The 12,565-nt window shown below is 42.8% G+C and overlaps 1 protein-coding gene across 2 annotated transcripts in view; it reads right to left on the bottom strand.

Moving 5' to 3' along the window:
- LOC125040752 (junctophilin-1-like) overlaps positions 1 to 11,463 on the bottom strand; it is a gene marked incomplete at its 5' end in the record, with an annotated part of 16,940 nt that extends 5,477 nt beyond the window's left edge. The window contains 5 exon segments of one of the 2 annotated variants that reach the window (XM_047635455.1): positions 1 to 633; positions 5,559 to 5,677; positions 7,899 to 8,074; positions 9,011 to 9,169; positions 11,281 to 11,463. The exon segment at positions 1 to 633 is cut by the window's left edge and continues 32 nt beyond it. In XM_047635455.1, coding sequence (XP_047491411.1) covers positions 1 to 633; positions 5,559 to 5,677; positions 7,899 to 8,074; positions 9,011 to 9,169; positions 11,281 to 11,463 — 1,270 coding nt within the window. 2 annotated transcript variants of the gene reach the window in all.
- Between the last annotated feature and the right edge of the window lie 1,102 nt (positions 11,464 to 12,565).

The raw sequence follows: 12,565 nt of genomic DNA on the forward strand, positions 1-12,565 counted from the left end.
TGATGTAGAGCGACTCTGTGCGCTTGACGGTGCCCTGGCCGGGCGTGGGCGGGCACGGCGGGATCTCCTGGCCGCACGCGCGCCTGCGCAGAAGGCTCTCGGCCTCCTGCGGGCTCGAGGGGATGGTGTAGGGCACGGGGAAGCCACCGCCCACCGAGCCGTTACCGGTGAGCGCCGGCGCCTCGCCCGAGATAATGGAGGCGGGGCGCGACGGCCGCCGGGAGCCGCCCGCGGGCGCCGCCGCCTCGTCGTCGTACACGCCCGAGTCCGGCGTCCAGTCCTGCGCAGTCGAGCGCTGCGCGGACGGCGCGCGCGACCGCGGGTTGATCAGCTCGGGCGGCACGGGCGTCTGGCCGCGCGACGCGAAGCGGTCCACGGAGCGGTCGCGCGACGGCGGACGCGACGGCGGTCTGTTGTAGTGGCTGAAGCGATCGTTGAGGGTGGCGCTGGGGATGGAGCTGAAGTCAGGCGCCGCCGGGGGCTTGGAGCCGCCGCGGGCACTCTGCCGCATGGGCGTGTTCCCGCGCATGAGCGAGTCGCCGCGGCTCATCTGCGATGCGTCGGGCAGCATCCCGCCGCCGCCCGGGTTCATGGACGTGCGTCGCGAGCCCGCCGCCTCCTGCGCCGCGACTCCTGCAGAAGGCAAGTCAGCAGAGTTAAGCAAGCTGGAAGTGTAGCCGGGTCCCCCCCCTCCTCCGGGCGGCGGTAGAATGGAGTCGACCTCCTGCGTGCCGGCGGCGGCGTTGGAGCGTCCCAGGTGGTCGTCCAGGCCGCCGGGCGCGTACAGCGACTGCGAGCGGCCCGCCGACGCCTCCGAGCGGGGGCGCGGCGGGGGGAGGCGGCTCATGTCCGGCTGGCCGTCGCGCGCGCGCTGCTGGCTCTTGAGCACGTCCACGCCTGCAACGGAAACGAGCGGGTTAGTGAGGGCGTCCTGCGCCAGGGCTCCGGAAGTGGGCGGCCCTGAGAAAAAGCTTTGACTCGGGACGCCAAAGTTTCAAGGCCTCATGGAGTATTCATCGTTTAGTTTCTGTGCCCAGGAAGCTTGTGTCATTTTATCATCTTAATCCAGTTCTATAATTGATGAAAAAACCTAAGCCAATTACTACAATAAATTCCATTTCAATTACTGTCTTTAATACATCCAGTAATATTTCCCCCTTTATATACATAAAATACTGCGAAAACCCTCCATAAATAGCAAAGTTACTTAAAATATCGCCGCAATAAAAATATGAGTTGCAATAACAATAACAGTTCTTCATGGCTTGCAAGGAAACAGCTGCATGCTTCATGCTAGGATCAGAATAGGATTTTTAAAAGTGGGCTTCTGTCTGTTTTTTTTTTTTTTTCTCTCTCTCTTTCTCTTGCTTCCTTTCTTTATATCGATCTCTTTCTCTCGCTTTCGTTTTCTGTTCGTCTGTCTGTCTTCTCTCTCTCTCTCTCTCTCTCTCTCTCTCTCTCTCTCTCTCTCTCTCTCTCTCTCTCTCTCTCTCTCTCTCTCTCTCTCTCTCTCTCTCTTTCTCTTTCTCTCTCTCTCTTTCTCTCTCTCTCTCTCTCTCTCTCTCTCTCTCTCTCTCTCTCTCTCTCTCTCTCTCTCTATATATATATATATATATATATATATATATATATATATATATCCATCTCTTTGTCTTCCTGCTCTCTCTTTCCACCTATCTGCTTATGTATACATTATCTTTCTCTCTTTTCATCTTTCTTTCTCTCTCTCTCTCTCTCTCTCTCTCTCTCTCTCTCTCTCTCTCTCTCTCTCTCTCTCTCTCTCTCTTCTCTTTCTCTTTCTCTTTCTCTCTCTCTCTCTCTCTCTCTCTCTCTCTCTCTCTCTCTCTCTCTCTCTCTCTCCTCAGACACGGAAATACGAATCCGGTACTGTAGCAATGGAAATCTAGGGTAAAAATCAAATCAAAATATATGTTTTTTTATCAATACATGTTGTACCAAGATGTTTATTTTCAACTTGCTCTTGCAGGATCTATAGACGACCGTCGCAGTCTGCCGATTTATTTATTCATTTATTTATTTATTCAATTCAGTCGAAGTTAGAAGTCAGTCAGAGTGAAAAAAAAAATGCATTCAATATTTTCGAAATTTTGACTGACTGTTGGACCTAAAAAAGTAGTGAAAATGAGACTACAGAGCTAAATAGATAATATCAGAATTTGCAAAATGTGTTAAAATCAATACTCGAAATGATACATGTAGTTATCTATCGACGGAACAGAGCGAGTCACACAGTCGATCTGCTAATATAAAAGAATAAGCTTTTGATATTCTTAAAATTCCTCTAAGATACTTTTACTGAAATGCTGAAAATCACATACATGAAATGATATTCGAGATTTGTCCAATACTGATTTCTTTAGTTCTGTTGTTAAAAAGTAATCGCCGAGTGTCTCTAACATCATTTAGAGAAAATTTAACGAATGCTAACGAATGCGCCACAGAAAGGGAAATAGAAGGACCCATGTATATAATAAGCTTTTAAGATATAACAGATGTATTAGCTTTGTTGAAAAGATATTAATGTACTGATTCTAATTCTTCAGTTCTTGCCCCTTTATCTGTAACTATATCCTGTATGTACACTTGTATTTTTCTTGCTCTTTTCTTTCATTTATCTATTTTGTCTATTTATCATTTGACTATAACCTGGCGTCGAAGCTGAAAAGTAACTCATTTAAGGAAAAAACAAACAAACATCGGACAGCTAGTGCATGCTATGTATATAAAAACTTGATTGACAGGCAAGGGAGGGAAAAAGATACACAAAATGGCGGAAATGTCTTGCTTTTTTGGTTTAATTTTATCTTTTCTAATGCTGGGTATAGGAAAAGGGCACACGGAATGGACTAAAAAAAAGCCTCGTCTTATCGAAATGCAGTTTAGAGGACGGAAGGGAGGGACGGGGGGGGGGGGGGGGACCACACCAAAAGACAAGCGTGTTCATTTCATTTTATTTGAATAGGGAGATGCATCTTTAAGAATAATTATTAAGAAAAAAAAAAAAAAAACGTATTGGGATGAAGTGAAAGGGGAAAAATGCAGATTTAACGAATAAATGCATTATAACGTACCTGCAAATTTTGAATATTATTTGGAGTTTAAACTGCTAACATGGATGCGACTTGTCTGCGGTTCACATACGCTCTTCTTTGGGATTTTTTTTTTCTATTCTTTTATCGGCCTGTTTTCTTATTAATCAACCTATCAATCTATTTCTTTAACCCACACAAATTTCCATAGTTTAAATGCCTAATTTCTCACATCTTCCCCCCGATGAGAACATTGGATAAAAAAAAAAAAAAAATCTTAACTGAAAATGGATGTGAACGAAGCCCACTAATAATAATAATAATAATTTTGAAAAAAAGCATCATCTCTCAAACCTAAATTTGCGCGCGCGAAAGCAACATCTCATTAGCATAAACTTCTTTCCCAATGAGCATCCGGAAGTGTCGAAAGGAGTCAATTAAGTTAATCCGATCCTACTTTGCCAACGAAGCGTGAAATTTCGATCAAGATTTATTCGGGCTTGGCTTTGACTTCGGTTTCATGGCGGCGGTTTTATTAGTTGCTTATATAGGAATTAATTTATATTTTTTTCATCGGAGGATGTAACGATAATGAATCATTTTTTACTTATTCGTAACGAATATATATATATATATATATATACATATATATATATAAATATGTATGTATCTATCTATCTATCTATCTATATCTATATCTATATCTATATCTATCTATATATATATATATATATATATATATGTACACAGTCAAGTCAAGGATGTTGAGTTAGTTACACTTGAAATATTCTTCAAATATAATTTACATTCTCATTTCTCGTTTAGGATATTGTGTAAGTTATGACTATCTTTACTCATGTGAATGTATTTCATTTCTGAAAATATCAATTCCAAGCCGTTTCTTAAACTCAATTACAATGCCATGACAACCACAAAATAAATGGAAATAATATTGCTGATCCTCATGACAAAAGAGCATCGCCCGAAACACGAAATATAGAATCGGTGTTTGGTCGATTTTGAGAATTAAAAAAAAAAAAAAACGATACAAAAATAAGCAAATAAAATAAAGGTCACGCCTCTGACATTTGTAAATAACGAGTGAAGCGTGAATGAATATTTCAAACGGTAATTTCATTCACAATTCCCGCCCAAACGAAGATACGCTAAGCATCGTAACAAAAGAGCATCGCGCGCAGTGACAACAATGGAATCGAAGAATATAAATACCTTGGGGGAAAAACACTTTATATCTACAAACAATATTCTTTTAGGATAATTGACAGGATGGGAATAGACATATATAATCAAACATTAATTTGTCTCTTAGATTTCTACAAACAATAAACGAGAAATAAATCTAAATTATTTCTCACTGTTTTTGTAATACAACAGTTATATCTACTCGACTTAACTACGGATAAACTCTACTATTAACTGTCTTGTCTTTGCAAACCATTAACTAATAATTAATGTTTTGTACCATGCAACTACTATGATGACTTGCTGGAATAAATACTAAGATATGACATATTTCCTATTGCTAATTTTTTAACCATTGGTATTTTTCACTAATTTTAGTGATACTGTAAATTTGTTGATAATTTTTGTATAGCATTTAATTTAGTCCGATATTGACAACATGTGTTTGCTATTATATTAACTGCTTATTATTGTAATTGTTGCAATTATTATTATCATTGCAATCGTTATTATTGTTATTATCGTAAACTGTGATCACCTTTATAATTATAATCATTATTATTCTTATTATTATTGTTATTATTATTATTATTATTATTATTATTATCATTATTATCATTGTTATTACTATCATTATCATTATCATTATTATTATTATCATCATCATCATCATCACTGATTATCATTTTTGTGTCATTATCAATGTTATTATCACCACTATCTTCAAAATCAGTTTTCTTATCATTCTAATATCTTTAATATCATTAACATTAATATTCACTTCGTTAAAAACCGTAATAAACACCAATAATAATAATAACAATAACAATGATAATGATGATAATAGCATCAGCAACTATAATAATAATGACAATAACAATAAAAATAATGATAATAATAATACCGATAATGATGATGATAATGATGATTATAATAATTATGATGATGATGACGATGATAATATTAATACTAATGATAATAATGATATTGTCAATAAAAGTAATAGTAATAATATAATAATAATAATGATAATAATAATAATAATAATAGTAATAATAATAATAATAATAATAATAATAATAATAATAATGACAATAATAAAGATAACAATGAAAATAAAGATAAGAATAATGATAATAATTATAATGATAATAATAGTAATAATAATAACAATAATACTAATAACAATAATAACAATAATAACCATAACAATAAAAATAATAACAACAACAATAATACCAATAAAATAACAACAATAATACCAATGAAATAACAACAACAAATAACGCAAAACGCAAGAATTACCTGGCTGGTGGAAATCTGGTGCAAACTGTTTGGCGAAGATTCTTGCAATATCGGAGTCCTCTCTTGCGTGCACGGCGTACATGTCTGCCTGCTCGGCCTTTCCGCGGGCAGTAGCGGTCCTGGCGGGGGAGATGGAGGGTCACGTCATGGCATAATGGAGGGGAGAGGGAGGGTCACGTCATGGCATAATGGAGGGGAGAGGGAGGGTCACGTCATGGCATAATGGAGGGGAGAGGGAGGGTCACGTCATGGCATAATGGAAGCGTGGGGGGGGGGGGGGGCAGGGTTAGATGATGGGGGTGAATGGGGAATGTGATATGTGTATATATACGTACACACTTACACACACACACACACACACACATATCTATATCTATATGTGTGTGTGTGTGTATGTGTGATAGATTGATGTAGGGAGAGATAGAGAGACTAACAACGTAAGAAGGAGCGAGATAAATAAAAACAGAGAAGAGAAACAACAGCAAAACAAGGCAGAGAAAGAACCAATTTCCATTAAAGTTCAAAATCCCATGAAACCCAATGAGGAACTCGACCTTCTGAGTTGCACAATCTCCTTTTTTTTCTCGATAAGAAAAAAAAAATCATTATTGTCAATATCAAGGGAATAAATATGACATTCAGGACACATCATGACAGACAGTGACATGAGGTTACGAATAAGTGACATGAGGTTAAAATTAAGTGACAGAAGGTTGGAAATGAGTGACATGACATTAAAATTGCATGACATGAGATTAAGAATGATTAACATGAGGTTGAAACTGAGTGACATGAGGTTCAAAATCAGTGACATGACATTAAAATTGAGTGACATGAGATTAAGAATGACATGAGGTTAAGGGATTCCCCTGATATCGTCCGTCACATTTATTCCCTATCCTATCCTATTCCATCCCTATTCTATCTTCACCCCATCCCCTCCTCCTCCTATTCTCATCCCCCCCCCTCTCCTATCCTCACCCTACCCCCCCTCCTTCACCCTATCCTTGTCCTCATTCCTTTCGCCGTCCTCCTCCTATCCCCCTACCTATCCTCCATCCTCCTTCCCATCTCCTTCTTATCCTCCCTCTCTCTCTATGCCTCATTTACCCCCCAATCCCCCCTTCCTCCTAATCCTTCTCCAATCCTCCCCCCCCCCCAATCCCCCTCCAATCCGCGCCGTGAGATAGCGATCTTAGCTAATTTTGCCAGCCCCCCCCCCTTTCCCTAATCCTCCCCCAATCCTCCTCCAGTCTTTACCGAGAGATAGCGATGTCCTCATCCTGTAATCCCCAATCCTCCTCCAATCCCTCATCCTAATCCTTCCCCAATCCCTCATCATAACTGTCCCCCAATCCCTCCCACAATCACTTAGCATAATCCTCCCCCGATCCTTCCACAATTCCCCTCCCTAATCCTCCCAAATTCCATCCCTAATCTTTTCCAATCCCTCACCCCAATCCTCCCCCAATCCCTCCTTAATCCTCCCTAATCCCTGACCCCAACCCCTTCACAAATTCCCTCCCTAATCCTCCTCCAATCCTCCCAAATCCCTATCTAATCCTCCCCCAATCCCTCATCAGAATCCTCACCGAGAGATAGCGATGTCCTCCTTCTGCCCCAATCCCTCCCCAATCCCCCCAATCCCTCCCCCAATCCTCCCCCAATCCTCACCGAGAGATAGCGATGTCCTCCTTCTGCCCCAATCCCTCCCCCAACCCCCTGCCTCCTCCCCCAATCCTCCCCCAATCCTCACCGAGAGATAGCGATGTCCTCCTTCTGCCCCAATCCCTCAGCCCAATCATCCCCCAATCCCTCACCCTAATCCTCCCAATCCCTCCCCCAATCCTCCCCAACCCCCTCCCTCCTCCCCCAATCCTCCCCAACCCCCTCCCTCCTCCCCCAATCCCTCACCGAGAGATAGCGATGTCCTCCTTCTGCCCCAATCCCTCAGCCCAATCATCCCCCAATCCCTCACCCTAATCCTCCCAATCCCTCCCCCAATCCTCCCCAACCCCCTCCCAACTCCCCCAATCTCTCCCCCAATCCCTCACCGAGAGATAGCGATGTCCTCCTTCTGCCCCAATCCCTCAGCCCAATCATCCCCCAATCCCTCACCCTAATCCTCCCAATCCCTCCCCCAATCCTCCCCAACCCCCTCCCTCCTCCCCCAATCCTCCCCAACCCCCTCCCTCCTCCCCCAATCCCTCACCGAGAGATAGCGATGTCCTCCTTCTGCCCCAATCCCTCAGCCCAATCATCCCCTAATCCCTCACCCTAATCCTCCCAATCCCTCCCCCAATCCTCCCCAACCCCCTCCCAACTCCCCCAATCCCTCACCGAGAGATAGCGATGTCCTCCTTCTGCATGGCGATCTTGGCCGCCTTCTGCGCCGCCGCCACCGCCGCCTCGATCCGCTCGCGAAACTTGGCGGAGCGGATGAGGAAAACGTGTTTCTTCTTGTTGGAGGTGATGAGCACGTTGTTCTTGTATTTGCCCTCTTCCTTGGTGCCGTCCTGGGGGGAGGGGAAGACGGGGGAGGAGAGGGGAGGAGGAGGAGGGGAGGAGGTGGGGAGGAGGAAGGGAGGAGGTGGGGAGGAGGAGGGGAGGAGGAGGGGAGGAGGAGGGGAAGAGGGAGAGAAGAGGGGAGGAGGAGGGGAGGAAAAGGAGAAGGAGGAGGAGGAGGGGAGGAGTTGGGGAGTGTGAAGGGAGGGAAGGATGAGGATGAGGGGAGTAGAGGAGAGGAAGGGGTGAGGATGAGGGGAGAAGAGGAGAGAAAGGGGTGAGGGGAGAAGAGGGGAGGATGAGGGGAGAATGTGGGAGAGGAGGAAGTGGAGGGAGATAAGTAGGGTGGGTGGAAGAAGGGAGGAATGAGGGAGAGGGTGAGGGGAAAGAGGAACAAGAGGAGAGAAGGGAGAATATATTTTTGAATTAGTTTTCATTTTTTTTTTGCGCCTTTATTCCTTCCTAAATTCCTCTTGTGACTTTGCTATATTTTATCTATGCACAGATTTTTATTCTTTCTATTTGCATTTGTCTGTATTTTGTATTATTTTATTTAGAATAAAGCGTTATCTCTTTGCGTGAACGAAAATAAAAACAAATAAAGCGTAAAAAACACACACACACACATACACTCATACATACATACAAACAAACAAACAAACAAACAAACACACATTCACACACACAAACAAACAAACAAACACACATTCACACACACACAAACAAATAAACACACACACACAAACACACACACACAAACAAGCAAACACACACACACACACAAACAAACAAACACACACACACATACAAACAGACACACACACACCTTCCCCTACCCTTACCCCTACCCCTACTCCTACCCATACCCCTTTCCCTCATAACCCCCCACCCCCCTCCCTCTTAACCCCCCACCCCCATCCCTCTTAACCCTCCTCCCCCGCCCTCACCTTAAACGTAGTCACGCCGTATCCGTATTTCTTGTTGTTGTACCACTCGCCCTCGTATTTGAGTCCGTCGGTGCGGTCGGAGACGCCGAAGCCGCATCGTTTGTCGTTTTTCCACTCGCCCATGTAGTTCTCCACCACACTCGCGTCCAGCTGTTCGTCCTGCTTGGGTGAGGGAGAGAGAGGTTCAGTTGGGGGGGAAGAATGGGAGGGAGGGGGAGGAGGAGGAGGAGGAGGAGGAGGAGGAGGAGGAGGAGGAGGAGGAGGAGGAGGAGGAGGAGGGTAAGGGAGAAGAGAGAGGGGCCAGCTGATCGTCCTGCTTGGGTGAGGGAGAGAGAGGTTCAGTTGGGGGGAAAGCTGGGAGGGAGGGGGAAGGGAAGAATGGGTGGGAGGAGGGAGGGAAGAGGGGGTGGGAGGAGGGAGGGAGGGATGATAGGTGGGGGAAGAGGAGGAGGAGGAAGAGGAGAAGGAGGAGGAGGAGGAGGAGGAGGAGGAGGAGGAGTAGGAGGAGGAGGAGGAGGAGTAGGAGGAGGAGGAGGAGGGGGAAGAGGAGGAGGAGGAGGAGGAGGAGGAGGAGGAGGGTAAGGGAGAAGAGAGAGGGGCCAGCTGTTCGTCTTTCCTGGGTGAGGGAGAGAGGTTCAGTTGGGGGGGAAGGAGGTGGGGTGGTGGGGGAAGAGGAGGAAGAGAAATGGGGAGGTGGGGGTCAGGGAGAAGGAGGCGAGGGAGGAGGGGAGGTGGGGGAGGAGGAGGAGTAACATGAGGGAAAGGAAGAGAGGAAGATAGAGGAAGAAAAAGGGAGAATGAGGAGGGAAGGGGAAGGGAAATATTTACGAAAGGAAACGGGAAGGAGATAATAAAAGAATAAAAAAGGAAACAGGAAAAACAAAGAGAACTTGAAAAGGGAAAACGAAAAAAGAAGACAAATACCGAAAAGGAAGAGAGGGAAACGGGCCTAAAGAGGAGAGACGCGAGAGGGAAAGGGAGAAAGATCTTATGATAAAAAGAGAGCATTTAAGACACTTTTGAACACTTTTTTTTTATAAAGTGTGAGGGAGGAAGGGGAAGCGGGTGGGGGGGAGGGGGCAGGGGGGTAAACACAAAACACCAAAAAATGAACTTTTTTTTAGGGATTTAAAGATCGCGTTTTAGGGAAGGGGAAACAAGCTCAAAAAAAAAAAAAAAAAAAAAAAAAATACGAGAAGGTAGCAAACCCAGAATTTTATAGAGATATGAAGAAAGCTTGAGATAAAATTTTATAAATCGAAACTATGGGGCTTAATGCAAAATATAAATAGATAAATGATAATAATAATAATAAAATACAAAATAAATAAATAAATAAAAATACAGGGATCATTAAGTTACAGGGAAAAGATTACAAAGATTACGTTGTTAGATTACAAAACATTCTTACAAGAACTGCTGATACCTTGAAGTAGAAATTGAATTTTCACAAAGGAATTCTGGTTCTGTAATTGAAAATAGTTGAGTCCTCCCTCAAACATCCTTAGAAAACGTGGAATGACTTGATTTCGGAAATATTTGTAAATTATCAATATTACGAATGATTACTAAATATAATAATCAATTAAATACTATTGTTGAGATTCTCTTAACCTATTTCTATGTGCACTGTTCACATACAGCATGCAATCCTTGGCTTCGGAGATAGAGCTCATGTTATATGTGAATTTATAATGATTTTTAGAGTATAAGTTGGTTTTTAGTTTCTTACACTTAATTTACATATTTCTGTTTATCGTTATCTTTTAGTATTTCTAAATAGTAGGCTATGAAATGATTTGCATTCTAACTATGTATAATATATATACATATATATATATATATATATATATATATATATATATATATATATATATATACGTAAACATCAAAAGCACAATACAAAGAAATTCAAAGTACACACAGCATGACAATAATGTTTACATAGCAATTCTCTAGGAGCCATTCCGGCAAAACGATAAACTAAAATAAAGTGAACTAAGATAAGACGAAATAAAATACAAAACTAAGCAAGCAAGCGACTACAGCTTAGCGCATGAGCTTAGCGTAAATCGCTACCTACTTGAGCAGAGCCTTCTACGCTACCAGGCGGGTGACAGAGACAGATATAGTGACAGAGACAGAGCTGTGCGGTTGCAGCCAGCGCGTGCAGATCATCACCATCACCATTATCACCATCACCATCACTACAGCAAGGTTACAAAGGCTTCTCGACAGCGTTACAGCGGCGGCTACAGAGCTACACGTACCAACCCTACCTCGATGATGAAGGAGGCGTTGGAACCCTCATCCGGAACGTCTCCTACTGTGTACGCCGACTGGCCGGAGTCCGTCGACATCCACGACGCCGAAGACCCGGTCGAGCGAATGGATCCGGACGCGCGCCCCGTCTGGATGTCGCCCGTGCTCCTCTGGCGACGCATCTTCAGGCCCTGGGGGGGGAGGGGAGGGTGAGTAGGGGGGGGAGTGGTGGATGAACGGAGAATTATGAATGCTGGCGATGGCTACGTAAATTATGAATAAATTATGAGTGAATTATGAATGCTGGCGATGGCTACGTAAATTATGAATAAATTATGAGTGAATTATGAATGCTGGCGATGGCTACGTAAATTATGAATAAATTATGAGTGAATTATGAATGCTGGCGATGGCTACGTAAATTATGAATAAATTATGAGTGAATTATGAATGCTGGCGATGGCTACGTAAATTATGAATAAATTATGAGTGAATTATGAATGCTGACGATGGGTATGTAAATTATGAATAAATTATGAGTGAATTATGAATGCTGGCGATGAGTATGTAAATTATGAATAAATTATGAGTGAATTATGAATGCTGGCGATGGCTACGTAAATTATGAATAAATTTATGAGTGAATTATGAATGCTGGCGATGGCTACGTAAATTATGAATAAATTATGAGTGAATTATGAATGCTGACGATGGGTATGTAAATTATGAATAAATTATGAGTGAATTATGAATGCTGGCGATGAGTATGTAAATTATGAATAAATTATGAGTGAATTATGAATGCTGGCGATGGCTACGTAAATTATGAATAAATTTATGAGTGAATTATGAATGCTGGCGATGGCTACGTAAATTATGAATAAATTATGAGTGAATTATGAATGCTGGCGATGGCTACGTAAATTATGAATAAATTATCAGTGAATCATGAATGCTGGCGATGGCTACGTAAATTATGAATAAATTATCAGTGAATTATGAATGCTGGCGATGGCTACGTAAATTATGAATACATTATGAGTGAATTATGAATGCTGGCGTGTCTTCAGGCCCTGGGGGGAGGGGGGAGGGGGAGTAGGTGTGTATGAGTGGTGGGTGAGTAGGGTGAATAAATGTATATGAGTGAGTTGTAAGTAAGTGAGGGGGTGGATGAGTCGTGAGTAAGTGCGAGATGGATGAATGAGTAAGGGCGTTGAGTGATGAATGAGGGAATGTTTAAGTGAATAAAAATAAAATGGATAAACGGGAATTGAATAACGTACGGATGAAAAT

The sequence above is a fragment of the Penaeus chinensis genome, chromosome 29 (genome assembly GCF_019202785.1).
Source record: "Penaeus chinensis breed Huanghai No. 1 chromosome 29, ASM1920278v2, whole genome shotgun sequence".
Lineage (NCBI taxonomy): Eukaryota > Metazoa > Arthropoda > Malacostraca > Decapoda > Penaeidae > Penaeus > Penaeus chinensis.